At 33.6% G+C, this 24,744-nt stretch overlaps 2 protein-coding genes across 3 annotated transcripts; both read left to right on the forward strand.

The window, feature by feature from the left end:
- Nucleotides 1-227: 227 nt before the first annotated feature.
- Nucleotides 228-2,530, forward strand: LOC145000499 (serine/threonine-protein phosphatase PP1). Its single transcript, XM_078959730.1, has 4 exons — nt 228-908; nt 1,257-1,816; nt 1,900-2,112; nt 2,199-2,530. Exons 1-4 carry the CDS (start codon nt 731-733, stop codon nt 2,211-2,213), a joined length of 966 nt encoding a protein of 321 aa, XP_078815856.1. The 5' UTR covers nt 228-730; the 3' UTR covers nt 2,214-2,530.
- A 15,699-nt stretch (nt 2,531-18,229) lies between these two features.
- On the forward strand, nt 18,230-22,809 carry LOC145003267 (E4 SUMO-protein ligase PIAL2-like). 2 transcript variants are annotated; one of them, XM_078962401.1, is made up of 16 exons: nt 18,230-18,514; nt 19,035-19,107; nt 19,293-19,358; nt 19,471-19,536; nt 19,634-19,716; nt 19,849-19,900; nt 19,979-20,047; nt 20,141-20,208; nt 20,299-20,347; nt 20,478-20,562; nt 20,653-20,806; nt 20,893-20,944; nt 21,044-21,160; nt 21,251-21,808; nt 21,907-22,213; nt 22,283-22,809. In XM_078962401.1, the coding sequence occupies exons 1-16, from the start codon at nt 18,324-18,326 to the stop codon at nt 22,537-22,539; spliced, it is 2,247 nt and encodes a 748-aa protein (XP_078818527.1). In that variant the 5' UTR covers nt 18,230-18,323; the 3' UTR covers nt 22,540-22,809. The 2 variants fall into 2 exon arrangements, with proteins under 2 accessions (XP_078818527.1, XP_078818528.1); XM_078962402.1 differs by having other exon boundaries at nt 22,289-22,809.
- Nucleotides 22,810-24,744: the final 1,935 nt, after the last annotated feature.

Here is a 24,744-nt window from a genome sequence, read left to right on the forward strand (position 1 = left end):
ACGATTTGTTACAAAAAATGATATTTTACGATTTGTTTTCACGAAGTTGGTCATTATTTTTTTTAATAGATAATTAAAATAAATCGTCACTTGCTTCCTTTTTAGTCATTCTAGTCGGTATCTCAATTCTCAAATCATTTATCAAGCAAAAACAAAGTACCAATAGTTAGGTAATTATATCAGAATTAAAGAAAAAATATATATGTAAGACATTATATAAATATCAGTGATGGGTTACCAGATTCCAGATAGGGTTCGTGTAAGCTTTTATTAGGTTTTCCCTCTACTTTTAGCGCTATATAAACCATAATCGTCCTCTTCAGCCCCCTTCTCTTAGCTCCTCTCCGGCGAATCACCGCCGTTACCCTCCATAGATACAAACCATCGTGTATTTCCATAAATCGCTCAGTAGTGTGCTCAAATGCGCATGATACAAAGAAAGAATCTAGAAACACAGGAAGACACTGAAACATATATCTTTCCCCTTGTTAGAAAACCGATAAGTATCATGTTATATGAGCAGACTGTTTAATCGATCATTTGGTGGCGTATTTGTTCGAACACAGATAAGCAGAGACAGACCTAGGGTTTTGAAATTTGTGACAAAAAAGACGGAAGCAAGTCGGCAACTCCTACTGAAAAATAGCTCACAGGGTTTTGATTAATCAGTCGGTTTATACACACAGAAGGAGATTGCAGAGAGCTTGCTTGTGAGATTTTGAAAAAAAAAATGGAGGATGCGATACTTGACGAGATTATCAGGAAGCTTTTGGATGCCAAGGGTGGACGTGTGCCGAAACAGGTGCAGATCACAGAGGCGGAGATTCGGCAGCTTTGTGTCGCTGCGAAGGAGGTTTTTCTCAGCCAACCTAATTTGCTCGAACTTGAAGCTCCTATCAAGATTTGTGGTAAGTAATTACTTCTAGCAGATTATATATTTTATATAAGCGTTATCGTCATTTCTCCAGTAAACAAAAGTAGTTTCTCCTCTTCCATGGATTTAGATATTATCTCCACTAGTAGATGTGATTGAGATCTTCCTGTACTTTCATAGTTCAAAATTTTTGATTTGGGAAAATATCTATCTAAAGAAACAGGGTTGAGTACTAAGAAAGAAACATTGTGGTTTTCTTGATTTATGGATCTCAATTCACATGTCTACTATAGTTCTACATTGAAATACAGAAACCATGGTTATATATATACGATATATCTTCAATCTTTTGTAATATGGTCTGATTACTATTACATTTCAGGTGATATCCATGGACAATATTCAGACCTCTTAAGGTTATTCGAGTATGGTGGATACCCTCCAGAGTCAAATTACTTATTCCTAGGAGACTATGTTGATCGTGGCAAACAAAGCATAGAAACAATATGCCTTCTGCTTGCATACAAGATAAAATACAAAGAAAACTTCTTTCTTCTAAGGGGAAACCACGAATGTGCTTCCATAAATCGCATATACGGCTTCTACGATGAATGCAAAAGAAGGTTCAACGTCCGTTTATGGAAGACATTCACTGACTGTTTCAACTGCTTACCTGTTTCTGCTCTTATCGATGAAAAGATTCTCTGTATGCATGGAGGGTTATCCCCTGACTTAAAAAACCTCGATAACATCAGAAACATAGCACGCCCTGTTGACGTCCCTGATCAGGGGCTTTTATGTGATTTGCTATGGGCTGATCCCGATAGAGATGTGGAAGGATGGGGGGAGAATGATAGAGGCGTGTCGTATACTTTTGGAGCTGATAAAGTTGCAGAGTATCTTGAAAAACATGATCTCGATCTTATATGTCGCGCTCACCAGGTACTCAGTTTAATCAATTTTTCAAACATAGTTAATACTTTGGAGAATCTAGTCGTGATTTTTATTTTTGGATGGATTTAAAGGTGGTTGAAGATGGGTATGAGTTTTTTGCAAGCAGGCAGTTGGTGACTATATTTTCAGCTCCAAATTACTGTGGTGAGTTTGATAACGCTGGAGCAATGATGAGTGTGGATGACACGTTGACATGTTCGTTTCAAATTCTCAAGGCATCGGAAAAGAAAGGGAGGTTTGACTTTGGTAATAATATGTTAAGACCTGGAACACCACCACATAAGGTAAAAAAAATAAAAGTAAATTTGACCATATTGGTAAAAAGAGTAAATTATTTGTTCTAATGTTTATTCATGTTTTGGGTTTTTAGGGTGGAAAGAGATGATTATTTTTCACAAGAAGCTGCGAAATGTTTATGAAAAGATGATTATGTTGTTGTGTTGTGTGGTTTCTTCGTATGTTGGCTATTGTGATATTGTTACTACAAAAGGTACAATTGCCAAAGCTTTGGGTACTTGCTATATTTGCATCTACATTCGATGCGTTTTTTTTTTTTTTTTTTTTTTGAAAAAAAAAATGTAAAATGACAAGTTACATCTAATTCTTGAACTGTTGTTGAAGGGCATGGGCATCCCTTGTCTTCTCTATGTTGTTTCTTTTTGATTTAATGGATTTAACTGGGACATGACTTAATCTGGTAAACTATATATTAATGTTTCTTTTTTAGTTAAAAGAGAAAGGTGTTAAGTGTTAAGTGGTTTTTCTCTATTAAGTGTTAACCTTTCAGAAATGTTCTGTATATCTATTGGATTCAACATAGGCAAAAAAAAAAAAAAAAACTTTTAAAAAATCGAATGGTAGCCGATGACATGATCTTAGGGTTAAAATTTATTGGAACTTTGTAGAAAATTGTAAATATGTTGCTATTATGGGTAAAAACTTGGTTTAAGTTTATGAGAGAATATTTGATTCAAATGACTTGGATATCTATTTGATTACTAGACAAAAGTATATTAAATTTTATTCATGTATAATCATAGGTAGTTGCTATTGAAATGATATGATTCTCGCTTTCTCTCTTGGGTCTTATCCTCTTTTGGTCTACTGGCGTTCGCCTTCATAGGCATAGGCAAATCTTAAAACTGTTTGACTAAAGTAATTAAATATAGTAATTTTTAAAAATAAAAATAAATTTATAAAAAAAGCTGATTTTTTTTTTGTGCATAGTCCGTTGAGATGATGTGGTTTAATTTGTATATCTATTTTATCACATATTAAAAACATTCATAATGTTTTGGTAATATTAACTATCTATTTGTCCATATTTTAATAGATAAATATATTTTTTGAAACTAACGAAAGTTAGCCCGAATATCTTATAATGAGTGAGTTGGACAATTGATGATTTTTTGGTAAAAGCCGAAATGGGCCTATTAGACTATTAGGTAGGCATTTTGTGTAATTTTTCAAATTTCATAAATAATTTTTATTCTAATTAAGATTAAATTTCTATTTTCATACTATGGTCATCTACGCTTTTTTAATTTAATTATTTCAAGATTATATGTAGTCTTTTAAAAAATAATTCAGAGGCTTTATTTGTTTCGACTTTATTCTGTGCGACTTTTGACTCAATTAATCCGGTTGACGTATTTAATATTAACCGAAAAAAAAAATAGTTTTAATGGTTAATCAACTAACAATACGTTATAATGAATCAATCTATTTACAAATAAACTGATGATGAATATGGAGATAATTACCTTAACATGATAAATACGTTGTTTTGATCGTGTTTTCGTTCATTTTTACTCTTTTAGCATGAAACAATATTATACATTCGTAAATTTTTTTAAAAACAAAAACAAAAACAAAGAGGCGGGAGAGTTGATCGCAAAAAGTAAAAGAGAAAAGAAAAGGAAAAAAAGACAAAGGACAAAGGAGAAGGAAAAAAAAAAAAAAAAAAAAAAAAAAAAAAAAAGGGAAAAAGGGGGAGATTTATATTTTATTTCATGTTCATTCAAATCACAACTCATGTTAAGTTATTCACCAAATAAGAAGCGATGGTGTATCACCTCAAAGATGTTATTATGTGGATTTTAACAAAATGATCATACATATCGTGAATACATTGACACTACAATTTTCCATCCATGATGTATTTAACTATTTATAGGACTTCTCCAATGAAAACCATGTATTAGGCACTTATAACTTTCTTTTTCTTCATATTCCATCATTTCAGTCACTTTTAAGTAGTGTACTAATATCCTCTTGCTATTCCAAGCATTCCAAAAATTTATACATTACTTGGGTATTGTTTCTAAATAGTTTTCATGTTTTCTTTTTTCCTTTTAATCACAAAATGTTGCTAACCTTCTTTTGTCCCACTTTGTTGAAAATAAAAAAGGTACTTTGGATTTTTCCCTCAATCTCGCATAAACACATATTTCTTTGCATCATTCTATCATAAAGCCTACTTCATATGTATCATTTCGTCAAATGTTTAAGGATAAATTGTGATTGACATGCGTTGAAGAGGTTTTCAATATAAGATCACCAAGTTATGCAGAAACAAGTTTGAGACTGTATGTCTTTATAAAAACTATGAATGGTGTATTAGGGCTGTCAAAAATGAAAATACCAACTTATTTCATATTCAAGTATTAGAGGATTGATACACTTGTTTTAGACCACAAATCTATCCCAATCATTGTCAAGCAAATAACAAATCATTGGGGATATATTAAGAGATGACATGCAAAACGAACAGTACTCCATACAGCCAAACCTAGTAAAAGAAAGCAAAAAATTGTTCTAGGTGATAATGGATGTCAAAAAGAGAGGTAACTACAAACTTTTAGAATTTAACATGTTAATTAATCCGTCAAGCAATACACAAGAGCTCATTCTCGTATAAGATTAGAGGGAGTGGAGTGCGGTAAGGATGACATGGCGCCTATGTGGCATATGGAACACTGCCCCCTCTATGCAGTTTAGGGAGTACGGTTTGGGGATGGCAGTCATTCTTGGGATCGCTTCTCTCTCTCTCTCTCTCTCTCTCACTCTTCCTCTCTCTCTCTCTCTCTCTCTCTCTCTCTCTTCTTTCTCTTTCCTCTTTCCATGGTGTATCACTCCTTGAGTGTGGTAAGGGGGTGTGGTAAAATGAGGGAGTGTGACACCACTCCCTCCAGCCTAAACGACTATGGCCAGAGGAAACATCTATGACTGAAGGAAGTGGTGCCACAAAAAACAACATTTTTTGTTCCGCCACGTTACTACCATGCCATTTTTACCATGAAAATGTGATTTCTTTGCCACACATTAGATGTGGTGTCACAATTTTTTTTTAACAATTTAATTTAAATAAAAACATTAAATTTTAATAAAAAAAACATTTCATTTCATTATTTTAAAATTATAAAAAACAAAACATCGTGAGTATTGTTGTGGGGATTGTTGCAGATAAGACGATAACATATTGTCATAGTGATAAATCGGGGACGAATAAATCGGTTGATCATACGAATGTTTTGTGTTGGGGTGTGGGGTGCTTATAGTGGGTTTTTTTTATTATTTAGATTGTTGGAAGAAGATATATTGAAAGATTTGAAACAAAGATATTAAAAGATAACAGAATTGGATTAAGGTGTGATAGATGAAAAAAAAAATCAAAATTTAAATATTTGACCGTTCAAAGGTTGGAAAGAAGGAAAGTAAGAGAGAGAGCGTGCGGCGGAATTATGCGGCAAAACAACATTAGAAATTGCAGTCTGGGGGCGGTGTTCTCCACTACCACCATGACAAAATGCAGGGAAGACCGTAACCACTCTCTTTGCTCTAAGGGAGGAAGGAGTCATTCCCTCCCAACCCACTCAACCCACTTTCCTATTAGTTTTTTTTTCTTTATTTTTTCTTCATCTTTCTCAACCTACAACACATAAAAATCCTATCTTTTTTAATCCACTCAATTAAAAAAATACAAAACAACTAATATACAAGTCGTAAAATACATGGTACGAGAGAGAGAGAGAGAGAGAGAGTAGAGAGATAGAATGAAGCGGGTTAGTGAAACTAATTAAACAATTCATCACTTCCAACCCACTGAAGAGGGAGTGGTATCTTGAAGGTATCACCGATAACTATATTGCTAATTAAGACTTGTACCTTATTTTTTTGTATTTTTTTAATTGAATGGGTTGAAAAAAGATAGGGTTTTCGTATGTTATGAGTTGAGAAAGATGAAAAAAAAAAGAGAAAAATTGATGTGGTAGTGGGTTGGGAGTGACTCCTCCCCTCCTAAGGTTAGAGGGAATGGTGTCACACTCCCTCATTTTGTCACACTGCTACGTAGGCGTTACGTGTGTTTTTATCACAAAAGTATGGTTTGTTGCCAAACCCAAGGAGTGGTGTCACACTTAGTTTTTTTAATGAATAAAAACTTTAATTTTTTTAAAAGATAATATTTCATTAATTAAAAATAAAAATACCATTACATTGCATAACTTTAAAAAATTAAAAAAAAAAAAATAGAAAAGCAAATTAGAAATATTAAACCTACAACTTAAAAAACCACACATCAAACGATTAAAAACTTGAAAAAAAAACTAGAAATCAAAAACGATCAGCATATCGTTTTTTAAAGTCCTCCTTCATCGCCAAAATAACTTGAAGCTCGTCCCCTATCATATTCGACGTGTCCATCGCTAGCACTCTCATGTCACTGCCCCTTTGTTTCCGATGTTCTTTTTCGGAAGCAAGTTGCAAAATCTTATCCATTATATCTTTTATACCCTTCATATCAACCCTTATTTTTTTTTCAACTCATCCGAACATGATGCTTTGCATTTGCTTTTTTGCTTTGTCCCTTCCTATTTGTCGGGAAGGTGGTGAAACTGGAACAAGTTCATCCTCGTTCAGGTCAAATTGAACACGAGCATCAGATGTAGTGTGGTCGGGTTCCAATGTTCTGTTGTGTTTTGAACCATTGTCAATATGCTCGTCTAATATTTTTATGTTTTTCCATTTCTTATTATCTTTCACAAGATTCCAAACTTCAAGAAACTTGAAAGCCTTCACGTTTTCTTTTTGATACACTTTGAACGCTTTCTGCAAAATCACATCACCGCTTTCTCCACTTTTCCATTGACGTTTCATGTTGGTGTACAAATCATTAAACAACATGACTTGCTTGTTCATCTTCCTCCATTTCGAGTACACTTGATGTTTTGAACGATAGATTCCACGGTTCATTCATTTGTGGAACCTATGTAAAACCCGAATCCAAAAACGGTCATGTTTTTGGTCTGTTCCAATCGTCGCATTTTCTGAAATATCAATCCATGATTGTGCCAAGACTAACACTTCTAGGGGTTCCCATCATGTAGTCAGCGCCTTCTTTTTACTTTTACTTGCTGCTCGAGTGGGTTTAGTTTCTTAAACGAATCCTGGTTCGGAATCAGAAATGACCGTTCGTGGTTGTGATTGTGTTTGTTGAACAAACTCAGCTTGATACAAAAATCAAATGGATTAAAATTTGGGTCGGGTTGTGGTTGTGTTTGTGGTAGTGGTTGTGTTGGTCGTTGTGGTTGTGAGATTTCTTGTGGAAAATACGCAAGCATACCGCCATAGTGATAATATAGAGACGAATAAATCAGTTGATCATATGAAAGTCTTGGGTTGTGGTATTTCTAGTAGGTGTTTTTTTTATTGATAGGCCTTTTGGAAGAATACATTTTGAAAGATGTTATGGGTGTCAAACCCAATAAATAATAAGGGTACAACAGACTCCAAATACACTACTTTAATGCACTAAAAAGTAGTACAAGACAAGCATGTAACGCCCGTAGATCCGGGCTAGTCAAATTAGATGCAATAGGGGTCGAAAACGACTTTTCGACAAAAGATTATTTAGAATAAAGAACACCGAAATCCGAGTTATAACGAAGAAGTTATGACCCGTCGAAGTTTTGCGACGGAAGCGGCACGACACCGGGAAACGTAAATATTGAATTTACGATAGAGCGAGATTTAGCCTTAGCAATATAAAAAAAAGTCGTAGAATATGTTAAACTAAGAACATCGATAAAAAGAACGCCCAAATCTGACTTCGTATGAAGAAGTTATGATTTTTCGAAGTTTCATCTTAGCAGTGTACAATCCGAAATTCAAATATTAGATCGAGCGGTTTTTAGCCGACACAACCTAAACGAGAATCGAAGATCTCGTTAAGAGTAGCATAACAAGAAAAAGATGGGCGAAAACGGACATCAGATGAAGAAGTTATGAGAATTTAACGGACCAATCCTATCCCGGCCTGTTAATACTATAAATTTTAAAATAGAGTCAAAATTAGCCAACGGAGCCTAAACGAAAGTTGTAGAGTACGTTCCCACCTTCGCGTGGATATAAAGAACATCGAAAACGGAGCTCGTTTTCCAGTGTTCCTTTATACATGGATTGTGGTGACCGTAGTTGCGTTTGTCAATTCTGTGGTGCATATTTCTGGTATGTTGCAAGGGACCTTAAGCTTTCAATGCCTGGTCATCCGAGGTATAATCATTGTTGTCGGGATGGGGGTGTAGTGCTTCCTTACCCTTCTAGGTTTGCCCCTGAATTCATTGACCTCTATCACAATGCACACTTTTTGAAGGACATTAAGGCCTATAATAGCATGTTTTCCATGACTTCTTTTAGGGCGAATGTACATGAGGGTGTGAATCATAATCGGGGTCCTTATGTTTTTAAAATATCGGGTCTGATTTATCATAGGATAGGATTACTGATCATGTTCTTCTAAATTTCACAAATGACTTGACTAACCATATGAAGAATCCGTATCTATTTGAGTGCATAATAGCCTTCTGAAGGCATATTCGTAAATAACCATAAAAGTAACTATATCTAATTTATATAATAATGAAAGTAGAAAGGGAATGTCAGACGTAATAATTAATCTAAATAACCAATTGATTAATATATATACATTATACTTTATTTATATCCATCCAATAAAAAATCGTTGTTATCCAAAGAAGACCCATCAACGACATATTTAATAAATATATACGGTGGATATTTCTAAACTTAACAAAATTAATATTTCATTTATATCAAACGTACGTAAGCGTTTAGTGAGATATTACAATCAAAGTGACATGTAACTACCACACATTACATGTGAAATTAAATGTGATACCCAACCTGAAAAACTGTATCAACCAAAAAAAGCAAAAAACCACTCAATACTCTTTAACCCAGACATAGCCACCCTATATCCATCACTTCCTAGGATAACATTTAATTCGCCATACTTATTACAACTCAACCACCATAGTCATCCCCTATAAAAACACATCCCCAAATGATCGGCCCTTCCACCAAACACCAAATAAACACCATGAATATCCTCATGCAAAAAGCTTGTGGAGCAGCTCCAAACCATGAAGACATCTTTAGCCCATCTATATTAAATTTGTTTTCCCTTAGCTACAATATAATGCCTCCTGATTGGTCTGAATTTGCCCTTCTATTTTCGTGGTTTTTTTCTTTACTTTCTTGATTCTAATTTGTCGCTTATTCCCCTTCTGTATCCATTTCTTTCTCTTCACTTCCTTTTTATATGTTTTTTCTTCCGCTCTTCCTTTTACCAACATGGATTGCTGACAACCTTTCTGTTTTTTATGTGTATTTTCCCCTTTGGTTTACTGTCCACATGTTACTTTCTTCTTTTTCCCCCTCTCTCTTTCGTTCAACCTCCACCGCTATTTCTTTTCGTCATTTCCTTCTTTTTGTGCCAGGTAACTTCTCTCTGTGGTCTTCTTCTATTGTCGTTTTCCGCTGTTGTATTTTTTTTTTTAAATGTTCCTTCTGTTTTCTCCGCCTGTCTTCGGATGGCTCTTCCGGAGAAACGGAGAACTCCACCTGCTGCTTCCTCCTTTATTGTTGGTCTCACAAGTCTTGACATCTAGCATTGTTTTCCGATCATCCTTTATATGTGGATTGTGGTGACTGTAGTTGCGTTTGTCGATTATGTGGTGCATATTTCTTGTATGTTGAAAGGTGTTTAAGCCTTCCATGCCTGGTCATCCGAGGTATAATAATTGTTGTCGGGATGGGGGTGTAGTGCTTCCTTACCCTTCTAGGTTTGCTCCTGGATTCGTTAACCTCTATCAAAATGCACGCTTTTTGAAGGACATTAGGGCCTATAATAACATGTTTTCCATGACTTCTCTTAGGGCGAATGTAGATGAGAGTGTGAATGATAATCGGGGTCCTTATGTTTTTAAAATATCGGGTCAGATTTGTCATAGGATAGGATCACTGATCCTGTTCTTCTAAATTTCACAAATGACTTGACTAACAATATGAAGCATCCATATCTATTTGAGTGCGTAATAGCCTTCTGAAGGCACATTCGTAAATAACCATAAAAGTAACGATATCTAAGTTATATAATAATGAAAGTAGAAAGGGAATGTCAGACGTAATAATCCAAATAACCAATTGATTAATATATAGATTATACTTTATTATATCCATCCAATAAAAATCGTTGTTATCCAAAGAAGACCCATCAACAACATATTTAATAAATATATGTGATGGATATTTCTAAACTTACACAAATTAAGATTTCATTTATATAAAACGCATGTAAGTATTTAGTCAGATACTACAATCAAAGTGACATATAACTACCACACATTACGTGTGAAATTAAATGCGATACCCCACCCGAAAAATTGTATCAACCAAAAAAAAGCAAAAACCCACTCAATACTCCTTAAGCCAGGCATAACCACCCTATATCCATCACTTCTCAGGAGAACATTTAGTTCGCCTTATTATTACAACTCAACCACCACAGTCATCCCGTATAAAAGCACATCCTCAAATGACCGGCCCTTCCACTAAACACGAAATAAACACCATGAATAGCATCATGCAGAAGCTTGTGGAGCAGATCCAAACCATGAAGACATCTTTAGCCCATCTATATTAAATTTTTCTTCCCTTAGCTACAGTATAATGCCTTATGATTTGTCTGATATTGCCCTTCTATTTTCGTGGTTTTGTCTTTACTTTCTTGATTCTAATTTGTCTCTTATTCCCCTTCTATTTCCATTTCTTTCTCTTTACTTCCTTTTTATATGTTTTTTCTTCCACTCTTCCTTTTACCAACATGGATTGCTGACAAACCTTTCTATTTTTTACATGTCTTTTTCCCTTTGGTTTACTGTCCACGTGTTACTTTCTTCTTTTTCCCTCTTTCTCTTTCGTTCAACCTCCACCGTTGTTTCTTTTCGTCTTTCCTTCTTTTTGTGCCAGATATCTTCTCTCTATTCTTCTTCTATTTTTCCCTTTCCATTGTTGTATTTTTTTAAAATTGTTCTTCTGTTTTCTCCGCCTGTCTTCTGATGGCTCTTCCGGCCAAACGGAGACCTCCACCTGCTGCTTCCTCCTCTACTGGTTGGTATCACAGGACTCGACATCTTGCATCGTTTTCCAGTGTTCCTCAATACGTGGATTTTGGTGACTGTAGCTGCGTTTGTCAATTATGTGGTGCATATTTATGGTATGTTGAAAGGGTGATTAAGCTTTCCACGTCTGGTCATTCGAGGTATAATAATTGTTGTCGGGATGGGGGTGTAGTGCTTCCTTACCCTTCTAGGTTTTCCCTTGAATTCGTTGACCTCTATCAAAATGCACACTTTTTTAAGGATATTAAGGCCTATAATAGGATGTTTTGCATGACTTCTTTTAGGGCGAATGTAGATGAGGGTGTGAATCATAATCGGGGTCCTTATGTTTTTAAAATATTGGGTCAGATTTGTCATAGGATAGGATCACTGATCCTGTTCTTCTAAATTTCATAAATGACTTGACTAACAATATGAAGCATCCATATCTATTTGAGTGCATAATAGCCTTCTGAAGGCACATTCGTAAATAACCATAAAAGTAACGATATCTAATTTATATAATAATGAAAGTAGAAAGGGAATGTCAGACGTAATAATCTAAATAACCAATTGATTAATATATAAATTATACTTAATTATATCCATCCAATAAAAATCGTTGTTATCCAAAGAAGACCCATCAACAACATATTTAATAAATATATGTGATGGATATTTCTAAACTTACACAAATTAAGATTTCATTTATATAAAACGCACGTAAGTATTTAGTCAGATACTACAATCAAAGTGATATATAAGTACCACACATTACGTGTGAAATTAAATGCGATACCCAACCCGAAAAATTGTATCAACCAAAAAAAGCAAAAACCCACTCAATACTCCTTAAGCCAGGCATAACCACCCTATATCCATCACTTCTCAGGAGAACATTTAGTTCACCTTATTATTACAACTCAACCACCACAGTCATCCCGTATAAAAGCACATCCTCAAATGACCGACCCTTCCACCAAACACCAAATAAACACCATGAATAGCATCATGTAGAAGCGTGTGGAGCAGATCCAAACCATGAAGACATCTTTAGCCCATCTCCAACAAACATACACAAGAATCAACACAACCATGCAGACACTACTAGAAGATGCCCCAGGCGAACTACCATACAAGGAACTTATAATCACCAACCACGTCATCGCCGACTTTGAGAAAAACATCGTGCTGATCTTCAATACGTTCGACATGATGCAGGAAAACATGTCGGCAACGATCAAATTATGCAACAAAATCGTGCAAGACCATCCAACAACATAACAAACCAGCATTAACTTCTTTTGCATCCAGTTCCGTAATCTAAAATCATGTAATCACCTTCTAATGAACAAATGTCCTTTTATACATATTCTATCATACGATCCATATGTATAATATAAAGGAAATCAGATAGCAACCAATATCATAAACGCTAAGAAATCAAACGGTTCATCATTGTTTTTATATTCCAAAAACATATTAATTATTTTGAGATGATACATCTGCCCCTACAGAAAACATATAGAAATAACTTCAAAGCATATCAATTAGTGAACATACATATTCTTTAACGCCTTGTTCCCGAGTTCCACTTAAGGAGAGAAATAGAAGGATACGAAGGGAAAGTGAGGGGTGTCGAAGGAAAATCGTGTTCCCGAGTTTCATTAATGGAAGGAAAGTGAGTGGAGGGGAAGGATTTTGGAGTCATATTTTCCTTCCAATTTTTCCTCCCAAATTGGGCGGATTTGGGAAGAAAATGAGGGGAAGGAAAATTTTAAGTTTTATTTTCTTTTTCCTTCTAACTCGGGAACACAAAAACTAAAAATTTTCCTTTCATTTCCTTCGAACTCGGGAACACGGAATAATAAGTATTTTCCTTCACCTCCCTTTCTTTCTGTCAAAATTTTACTTCCCTTTCCTTTCATGAATTTACAAAAAAAACTCAGGAACAAGGCGTAAGTGTAAATATTTAAACCGTCTAACCCCGCATAGCGGGGGACACAACTCTAGTTTCTATAAATAGGTTTCACCCACTAATTAAACATCCATGTTATCATTTATATATTAAATCATCAAACAAGAATAAAACAATTTATATTTTCTTACGACAACTAGATTTTATAATAGTATCCTTTTTTTCTTTAAATAAAAGAAAGATTTTATAAAAATCTTGTTTTTAGTATTAAATTTAATATCAATGATATTTAATATTGGTTTCATTTCAAACATAATGATGAAAATACTTTTAATGATATTTAATATTGGTTTCATTTGCTTTAAGAATTACGTTTTATTAAAACAAATGATGCACATGAAGAGCAGAAGAGGTTCCATTCGATATAAAGATGAAAACTGCAAGATAAGACAACGTGGTTTTAAAGCAATTGATGCACATTTTAAGGATTGTATGTTTAAAGCAATTAATGAACCTACCCTCCAGATCTATTGTCTTAATTTAAAGCTTGCATACTGGTTGTCACTTGTCATGCGATTTTAAATTTGTGATATTTTTGTCTATCAAATCAAATTATACGATTTTTGTCTTACAAGATTCAAATTATTTAAATAAAACACGTGAAATTTGGTTACTACTCAATACTATAATAACAATGTTAAACATGTTTATTAACAACTAACAAGATGATAAATGATAATATTGAAAACATGATAACAATCAAACCGGACAAATTCTAAATATTCAGTGGCGGAACCAACATAGAACCAGGGGTAGCTACTCCTTAGACTTGTCGAAGAACTGCAAAACTTTTTGGATTATGCTCAGTATAATACAAGGTGCTACTCTAGATGATATAAGGTGCTACCTTTTGGAGAAATAGGCATCTATCGATGTCAATTCCAAACCAGTGATTTAAGGATGTGCCGATTGAGAACTTCAAGTTCCATGAAAACTGCAACGGAACCTAATAATCTCAAATCAATTCATAAAATGGCAACAAAAAACTGAATCAAATATCAATTGTAAGGGATGTAGTTGTTTTTAACTCTTCATCTTGTTTGCCATTTGATTTCCAATACCGGTAACAAATTTGATTTTTGACAAAATCTGTGCATATCAAGTGTTTGATGGAATGCCTAAATGAACTTCATTTCTTAGATTTTGCTTGCTATTTGGCAGCATGTGAGCTAAGATTCTGTTTGAACATAACCCCTTATGTCATGCATTTGAGGAAAGTCTAATGAATCTAAGTAAGTGGTCATTTTACCCTACCCTTTTGATTCTTTCACTTCAACTTGGTATCTTCTAGTCACGTTGGAACCCCATGACTCTATGGTAGTCAAGATTAGTGGTTTTTTGATGGCTGGTGCAGACTTAGATGCAATTGCATTAACAATTTAAGAGGTAAATCAAAGGTTCTTTTCTTCTAATGTTATCCTAAATCCAATTTGATATTAGTATTTTAACACATTTTAGTATGATTGTGGATCGCATGCTCATATTTACGCCTAGACTTGTATTTGAGGCATCCTTTTCATGAAAATGCATCATTTTGCCTTGATGTCTTACTGTAGGCAAGAGCCAAAAATAGGTTCAGGTAGACTTAGTCTTTTAAATCACATTATTAAATTCATTGAGTTTGTGAAACTTTATAGTTTAGAACTTTTAAATGCAAATTTATATCCTCATTTACAAAAAGAGTATGCTTTTGCGATCTAAATTAATAGCTTTTTTTAAAAAGAAAAAGGGGTAGCTCTTCATGACAACAATAGAACATAAAATCTACAAGGTATCTCTTTTCTTTTTAGTTCATCTCTCTATATTGGCCTCTTCATAACCAATGAAATTTTTGTGATTAGTAGGGGTGTGCAAAAAAACCGCAAAACCGTAAAACCGAGCCGAACCGGCCGATCCGAAACCGAAAAAACCGGATATCAACGGGTCGGTTTTGGTTTTGATACTTAGGTATCCGCGGATAACCGAACCGAACCGCTTGATATATATATATATATATATATATATATATATATATATATATATATATATATATATATAATATTATTCATTTTCATTGAACTTTTAGCCATATCCTAAACAATTATTATGATCGGCTATTCCAATTTTACACTTCTACGTTATGTTTTCTTCTATTTTTATTTTTATATTTATTATACCAATTATATTGTATGTTATTTGAACTTTATTATGTTTTTATAATTCTTTGGACTTAGTAATTTTTAGAAAGAAATCGTTGGAATGAAGTTTGTAATTTTAATTGTATTTAAATTTTTATATTTAGCGGGTACCCGTGAACCGAACCGTGGTTATCCGCCTTTATACGGTTCGGTTCGGTTCAGTTTTTTTGCTAATTCGGTTCGGTTTCGGTTAGTGCACATGCAGTACCCGCCTCGTGATCACGGTTCACAATTTTATTACTATCCGAACCGAACCGCCCCATTAACACCCCTAGTGATTAGTTTGGTATTACACTTTCATATTTTATAGGGAAAAAAATTTGTGCTACCCCTAATGAAAATTGCTAGTTCCAAATATTCATGATCTTAGAAAGAGCATGATCAAATTATTTAATATCATGATCTTTATTTCACACGTAATGATCTAGAGCATGTTTCTATAATTCAATATATGTATATTTAATTAATGATCATAAATTAATTAACCGTTATAAAATAGATTCTATGAGATGATTTTTGGATGTAATATTATTGAACAAACTTATTAAAATTAGACAATTAATTAAGTAAATGTTTTGATAAATCTTGATTAGGTATATATAATTATTAAAAGGTACATTTTTTTTCGTAAACTGAAATTCATAATGTGAGAAGGAAAAAAAATCCTATATTATGTTAAAATAAAAAATCGATGTTACAAACTTTGTTTTGTGTATTAATTTAATCAATTTTTTACACGTTTTATCATCAAACTCGTTTAACATGTTAAGTTTATTCCAAAAGAAAAAGAAAAAAAAAGAAATCTAGACGGTTTAAAGAAAAAAAAAAAGTGTATAAACATCATATAATGGATGAGGTGGATCTATTTTTATTTTTTTAATCATAAAATATATGACCAACAAATAAAAAAAGAAAATTCAAATAACAAAATAGTCGTTTTAAGTTATTTAAAGACTTTTTTTTTTATTATTTTTTTTTTTTATTTTTTAATAAATAAAACCAACGCAAGTCGAAATATTTTGAAATCAAATCCATACTTTTTTGGGATAATGACTTAAAAAGGTAACGAAGTTTTAAAAGTGTACAAAAAAGACCATAGTTGTTTTTTTTGTACATAAAATACTATTTTACCGGCTATTGTAGGTTATACGGTTTTCAAATGTTCAAAAAATACAATTGTTGTTTTTTTAGTACAAAAAATACCATTAATGTTACTATTTGTACACAGAATACCAACAAAATACACATGTGTTCAACTAACACATTGTAGTAGCCAGGTACTTCGGGTAAATGGGATGAGATGAGCGTAATCAGCAAATGCTTGTTTAATTTTTATTGAAATTGTTGGAAAAGATCTTACTTCCACCGTATGATCAGCCGGACAAGATTATAGGTGATGCTTCGGCTGATAAATTTTTCTTCAAATCGGTGATGAGAAGAGCGTAATCAGCAAGTGCTTGTTCGGCTATTAGATAAGCTAAAGTAGAAGCATTCTTGTATGCCTCTTTCTGGCTTCCATATGGCATCGATTCACCATAATATCGATGCTAGATCAAATCACGCAGCTTTTGATAAAATTGTATTATTAAAGGTCTGCAAGTGAACAAATTAATGTAGAGTAGAGTGATTAGGGCTTTTACTTCAGGGAAGATGACCATGGCACCAAAACGAGGGGCGAATTCCCAAACGAAGTCGGTGTTGGCAGCGAACCATTCGATGTCGCCTTCGTTGCCGCAATAAAGGAAGATTGGGCCCAAACGACTAGGGCATGGGCCCACCCAGTGATCGGAGTTGATGAGATAACGTTGTTGGAACTTGGGAAGATCATTGAAACTGAAATGATCAAGAGTCTGATCAAAGTATCGTGTCTCGTAAGTGTACTTCGGTTGAACAAGAATTTTTGGGTTTTGAGAAGCCGTGGGGATTTGCCGAGAAACGGAGGTGGCCGGTGAGATTCCGGCGTTGATGAAAGTAAGCAGATAATTAGGAGGAAGAATAAGAAAAAGGGTTTTGCCATGGTGGTGGAGGATGACGATGAACAATAGTAGTGGCTGAAGTGAAATGAAGGGTTTTTTTTTTTTTTTTTTTTTTATTTTTATTTTTATAAAAAGTAGCTAAATTTCCTTTACATTCAAAGAAGGAAAAATGACTTAAAAAGTTAACGAAGTTTAAAAAATGTACAAAAAATACCATTGTTTTTTTTTGTACACAAAATACCATTTTACCGGTTATTGTAGGTTACCTACAAGGTATTATTTGAACACATGTGTACTTCATTGGTATTTTGTGTATAAAAAATATACTTTAATGGTATTTTGAGTACTAAAAATAAAATAATGGTATTTTTTGTACATTTTTAAAACTTCATTACCTTTTTAAATCATTATCCCTACTTTTTTTTACAAATTTACATTTATAATTTTTAAGTCTTTTAGCCAACCCCTAATTTAAATACAGCTAAAGCCTACGAACTACTAATTACTAGTTTTTTTTTTTAAAAAAAAAAAGACAAAAAGACAATGCATTTTATTTTAATATTAGGGGGTGTTTGGCTTATCTTTTGTGAGGCCAAAAGAACTTTTCTCAAAAGTTACAAAAAGTTAGAAAATCATGACTTTTCCAAAAAATCATTTTTTCTTATATCAAAATCCCAAAATAATTTTTAAAATACTTTTACCAAACATCTTTTTCTTTGTATTTTTGAAAAAGTTCTTTTTATCTTTTTGTTTTAAAAAAACAAGCCTAACACCCTTAAAAACCAATTATTCAAATCACGAATCGCAAAAAGTCGACACCGCCTCTGAAACCGGGTTTTACGGTTTTATCATTCATCGTCTTCAATCGTTTCGGCACTTCTTAGTTGGATAAATCCGGCGAGCATGACCGGAACGGTGATAAATCCGCTGCAGGTGGCCGGAACAGTTGACTTGTCAACCAGCCGGACGCCATCAATGTCGCACATGTACTCTGTCCGCATTTCAGCAGTTGTTGATCGACTACTTGTTTACGTTCGCGGTGGCTCAAGGAACGACAGCAACGAGTTCTTCAAACTCTGCATCGCTCTTTCCAGGTGTTTTCCTTTCGTTTCAACTTTCTTCTCTATATGGATCAGTTACAGAAACATATTTCGTTCGTTTTCTCATGCATTATGCGTTTTTTGTATACGCATTTACGGTAGAAAACTGAAAATTGTTTGATGTTTTTGTTATCAAACCCTAATAATTCGTCTCAGATAGTTTTTTTGAGCCTTGATTTCACACACACAGATAAACTTACTGTGGATGTTGAACTTCCCAATAAGAAACGAAACGCTTTCTATGTTTCCAAAATAGATGATTTGTTTTTTACTTCGGGCATTGTGTTTTTCGAATAAAAAACTAGGTTAAATCATTCTAGGTTATATTTCGGTGAATATTCTATTTTAGCACTTATTTCGAAGATTAATGTTACTTGTTAATCTTCTGAGTTGGAAATTTCATTATGAAGAAAACTAGTTCAATGTCTTTAGCAAACATAACTCTTAGTTAATGGTAGCTCCTTGTTCTCAATCAAATTTCATATACTGACTAGATATACCATGACGATTGCAGAGGAATCGACTATGCTGTTGCTAACAAGGAAGTTCCAGTCATAGCTTCAGAATTACCTGGTTTGTTGAAGCAGGTAACTTCTTTATTCTGATATTAATGGGAACACTGTGCTTAAGAAGTTTAATGTTTCATCTATAACATATTACTTATCCTTTATATACTTTAGATACTTTATGAATGTATTATTATAATGAGCTTTACCCAAGGTCTTTCTGTATCTATGACATGACACGAAATCCGACACCATTATGTGCTTAGATATGTCAATGGAAAAACGATGCCTCATTACAAGCTGCTATTATGGTGCTGTTGATCTCTTTGAAGGTACTCAATTGTTTTTATTATAGATTGATTAGATTCCCCCTTTTTCTCTGGTTACATTTCTTACTTCTTTAGGGATTTAAATTTTAAAATCTTGTTACGTTGTTTCTAAAAGGGTGCATGTAGAAATGGATGGTTCAGTGAGAAGGATAATGAAGAACTTCAAAAGCTTTCAAATGAGGTTGGTAATTTTTTATATATACTTATATTAATCAATGTTGAGTTCTCTTCCATTTTTTATAGTCTCTTATATAAAATCTACTCTATTATGATTCTAGATATCAGGCAGTTTCTGCAGTGTTAGGGATATGAACTTTGGAGAGAACAGATTCCATCACAGTATCTCAGCAGTTATGTTAAGGTGTTCTGATATCTCATTATCTCCACAAGTTTCCGTTTAGTTTCAATTTCCATAAATGGAAAGTTTATATTTCATTACATTGAAAGTTCTTGAAAATAAATTTTGATTAGAATGACTATCCTATCCCTTCAGGTTCTATCCAAGTATGAAGATGGGTGAAACACTTGCTTTTGTTGAGGCCAAGGTAATATTGTTCCATTTTCCTTGAATTAATTTTATCTTGAAAATCTATGTAATAATTATAATTTTCTATTTGCCTTAGCCTGGATACGGTGCTTTTTTGAAAGATTTTGATATCACAACCAAAGCAATGTCTTTTAATGATAAAATAGTAAGCAATATCTTTTCTTGTTGATCTTGTATAATATTATGCAATTTTGTTGTTTTCTAATTTTTTTTCCTTCTCTTGTTAACTTCACTGCAGTATTTGTTTGTTGCTCAAGTTGATGACACAGAGACATCTTCATGCATCATAAGTCCCCAGCAAGTCAAGTATATTTTCTTTTAACCCCTTGTACTTTTCTCAAAAGCACATATTCTTTTAAACTAATCAAACTTTAAATCCTTCTGTTAAATTTGTAGCTTTTTGTTGAATGGAAGAGCAGTGAATGGGAGGACTTGTGTTTCTAAGGTTTGCATTATAATTATTGAGCCAACAAAAGTCAGCTAAGAATACCATCAAATACTATAACCATGTTTTGATTTAAAAGTCAACTTCTCAAGAACACCATTAAAAATACTAAAGTCATGATTTACATCAGGATCCAGGACCACAGACTCCAACACTTGTGACACATATGCTCAAGTTGGGAACCAATCTTCTTCAAGTTGTGGGCCAGTTTAATGGTATATTTATATTATATTTTTAACTCTTTTTTAATATACATATACTTTATGTGCTTATCTTAAATAAAAATTACTATAAATCTTTGTTAGGGGAATATATTATAATTGTTGCCTTCATGAGTATGATCTCAAATCCAATCTCTCCCACCCTTCCCAACTATGTGCCACCAGTTGCTGCTGCTCCTGATCCAGATAATGAATTAACTGAAGGCCCTTCTACAACATCACTAAATTGCCCCATAAGGTTCTATTTTATTTTATTACAAATACCACTTCATTTATCTTCACTAATTAATATATCTTTAAATCCAAATTCTTAATTTTATTCAGCTTCAAACGTATCAAGACTCCCGTCAAAGGACAATTGTGTAAGCATCGTCAGGTGAGTGATGAGAAGGGCGTTTATGTCTTTTTGCACAGACGAGAAATTGCAATTTTGGGTTCTTGTTTTTTACGTGTTTCCGTATTTACCCCTTTGTAGTGTTTTGATTATGACAATTATGTGGACATAAACTCAAGACGACCATCGTGGAAATGTCCCCATTGTAGTCAATCTGTCTGCTTCACTGACATCCGAATTGATCGCATCATGGTTAAGGTAAAAGTAAATTGACCATTTTACCCCTGATGAGTAAAACACCAACAATTTGAAAATATTCAGTATTCATGAATATTGATCCTTCCTTAGGTTCTGAACGAAGTAGGGGTGAATGTTTCTCATGTGAGAATCTCTGCTGATGGATCATGGGAAGCTGTTAAAGAAGAAGATGATCATAACACAGATGATGATAATAATAAACCACAATCTACACCACCTTTACACCAAAACATGGGGTCTGGTATATTGGACCTTACAGAAGGTGATAATTACATAAATGCCACTGACACTAATCCTCATCATCAAAACATCGACAGAAAACCTTCTCCTTCTCAGTTGCAAAATCCCAACTCTACAAACATAAGAAACATTCCACTTCCACCTAACGAGTTTCAGAAAATTCAGACATCCAATACTATGGTGCCACCTGTCCAGATGAATCCAATTTTGCAGGGTCAAAGTCAACTTTCGGCTGCCAATACTACACCTTCTTCCAGACATATAACAAGAATTCCAATTGCTGTTCAGGCACTTCCAGCTCAGACCTCTGCGGGCCCAGTTACTGGTGGCTTAGATGGATTTTATATGAATCCACATCAGATAAACCATACAGTTTCGGTCCCACCTTCACAACACATGGGCCCACAGGTTTCAAAAATCAATCTTTCGCAAAATTATGTTTCCCTTTTTTTTTTTTTTTTTTACCAGTTTATGGAATAATGTTTTATTGATTTATGTATGATTAGAAATTTGGTGGTGGTTATCAATATAATTCTCACCAACAACACCAGTCTCCTCAAGTTCAGCAAGTTGGTGTGGGTCCCACAAATGGTATTTTAAGCAACCAACAAAACTATGCCATGTCCATGTCAGCTCAACAACAAGCTGCCACAAATGCTCATGTAAACAACCAACTGGCCCACCACTATGCCATGTCAGCGGCGACAAATGGACATGTAAGCAACAACCAACAAACCCGGCATCATGCCATGTCAGCTGCTCAACAAGGTTCCCACGTCAGCAGCTGGACACCATCATCGCATGACCATGGAGGTAATTACTCATTTCCATTCAGCTTGCATGATATTTTTGTATGTTAACTGTTTATGATTTATGATTCAGCAACAGACCAAAACTGGAGGCCGAGTGGACGCATGCGTGGAAGTTTATCGGGTCAAGCTTATTCAGAGGCTCTTAATAAGTACATATATCTTCCAACACAACCTGTCCAAGCTACAAGGCCACCACTTCTGAATACTCCCAGACCTGTAATTCCACCACATTTGCAATTTCTCCTTGCGAATAATAGAAACATGACCGGTGACAACTCTTTGCTTTTTGATAACACCAATGGTGGCTGTGGTGGTGGTTTTAGATAGTGGTGGAGGAGATAGGGTGCCACGTGGGAAGGGGATGTACAGAAAGCAAAAGCACAGTCAATTTTTGTATCTAGTACTGGCTGTGCAACTATAGGTTAATAGGTTATGGTTAGATTTGTGTTTCATGTTCTTAAAAATTTGGCATATATATGGTTACATTACATGATTATGCGCTGACATATTAGTATGACAAAACAGATTGTACTGCTTTTCGCTAACATTGAATTGGGATCGAGATTGATGTCAATAGAGTAAAATATGTTTTTAGTTTGATTTGTGTTTCAATCTCTTGTCTGTGCAAAAGATGAGAAGGACCATTGTGTCTTAATCATCGGAAACAAAGACCTACAAAGCTTGGTCGGTTTTATAGCATGTGGTTGTTTCTTTCTTAATATTTATCATGTCGTTAAGTTTTTCAAGTGTTAAATACACATTTACAATTTTATACATGGTTAAACAGTAATCATCTCTCTCTCTCTCTCTCTCTATCTCTCTCTCTCTCTCTCTATATATATATATATATATATATATATATATATATATATATATATATATATATATATATATATATATATATGTGAAACTACTTTAGCTCCTTAAAAATCTACTTAGTACTATAATTAATAATTTTTTTGTCTAAAAAATATAATATTTTTATTATGTAAGTACGAATATATGTTTATATCATTGGTAAATCTTAAAAACGTTATTTTAAACAAATAATTTATCATGTAACTAAATGTTATATGTTCGATGTATTTATTCAAAAATATAATAAATTATGTTTTTTTATTACATGTTATAATAGTAAAATGCAAAATTAGTAAACCTAATGCAATTAAAGAACAAATGGATCAAAAAAATTTGAAATTGTTTCCAAGGAGTTGCAACATATAAATCATTTATACACTTATACATCACTCACAGTTTAACATAAGAAATGCATACAAATTAATTATGCTATCACAACTTAAAATCTTATCTATTTCATCAAGACAAATCATCAAACACCTTATGTGCATCCCATTGTGTTGATCCATTTACAATAGAAAAATCATATTTGTTTTCGAAACTTCCCTTTTTGAACTCTACCAACAAAGAATAGATCAAAGAGAAAGAGAACAAAAAGGGGAGGAGTTAGTGATGGTGGAACATATCTGATTTGTTGGTGGGACACATTTGATCTTATGGTTGTGGAACACATATAATACGATTGAGGTGGATTGAAATAATGATTTCAATGATTTAAATCATATCCTATGTGATTCAGATTGTTGTTTAATCATTGGAGTAATCAAGAAGTGAAGTACTTGATGTAATATCGATTAGATCAAGCTTGGATGAACTTCATGGATGGAATCCTCAAATTCCATTCCATGGATTCCAATGTCTTAAGCTCCATGACTTAATTGGATGTACATGAATGATTGATGAGGGAATTACGGATGGAATAAGAACTTAGATGAATCATTGTTGATGAATTTTTCATTTGGAATTATTAAGATCTTTGTTGGTATTATGATGTTCATATAAACATTCCTAAAGCTTATATTACCTCTAAAGGTCTTAATGATTAAGTCATAAGAAGATAGGACTTAATTTAGTGTATACAACGTTAATGACCCTGATTTGGTCCATTAAAACCCCTTGATGAAGTTTGGTAAGCATTTGAAGTTACTAGTGCAATGCACATAGCTTAAAAGTGAAAATTTACATAGTGGGTCGTGTGGAATTCTAGTGCAATTCCGTAAGTGGCATATCCAATCCTTGTTAAGTGTACTATGAAAATCCTAGTATTAGACTTCCGATTACTCCCAAATTTTGAATATAAGCTAATATAAGAGAAACAAGTTTACAATGGAGTCAAAAGTGTTACGAACCCTATAGGGACATTTTCGTCATTTTGTAACAAATATTTGTTAATGACAATAGGTAGTGTTTGATGGATATACAAGCTTAAGAAAAGAAGAATAACTTAGATTCCATTGAATTGAGTGCTATCGAATACATGTTCCTTAAAAACAACATTTTTTGCAATGAGAAGTTATTTGAGATTACTTCAACTATTTTCTCTGTGTTTTAATATGTGATCATCTAATGTATCCCTCCAAAGTCCATTGCAAATGAGAACTATAGAGAACAAAGATAGTATTGTATTCTAGACATGCCAACTTGTACCTGAGGCTAGTGTTGTAAAACTCACAG

The sequence above is a fragment of the Lactuca saligna genome, chromosome 6, assembly GCF_052625555.1.
Source record: "Lactuca saligna cultivar CGN05327 chromosome 6, ASM5262555v1, whole genome shotgun sequence".
Taxonomy (NCBI): Eukaryota; Viridiplantae; Streptophyta; class Magnoliopsida; order Asterales; family Asteraceae; genus Lactuca; species Lactuca saligna.

Excerpts from the sequence above, each read along its gene's own strand:
- LOC145003267 (XM_078962401.1), top strand. The coding sequence starts at position 18,324 with ATGACCGGAACGGTGATAAATCCGCTGCAGGTGGCCGGAACAGTTGAC. Across the intron at positions 19,359-19,470 it reads TGCTGTTGATCTCTTTGAAG|GGTGCATGTAGAAATGGATG; the intron begins GTACTCAATTGT and ends TGTTTCTAAAAG. Across the intron at positions 20,945-21,043 it reads AATTGTGTAAGCATCGTCAG|TGTTTTGATTATGACAATTA; the intron begins GTGAGTGATGAG and ends ACCCCTTTGTAG.
- LOC145000499 (XM_078959730.1), top strand. The coding sequence starts at position 731 with ATGGAGGATGCGATACTTGACGAGATTATCAGGAAGCTTTTGGATGCC. Across the intron at positions 909-1,256 it reads AGCTCCTATCAAGATTTGTG|GTGATATCCATGGACAATAT; the intron begins GTAAGTAATTAC and ends ATTACATTTCAG. Across the intron at positions 1,817-1,899 it reads TTATATGTCGCGCTCACCAG|GTGGTTGAAGATGGGTATGA; the intron begins GTACTCAGTTTA and ends ATGGATTTAAAG.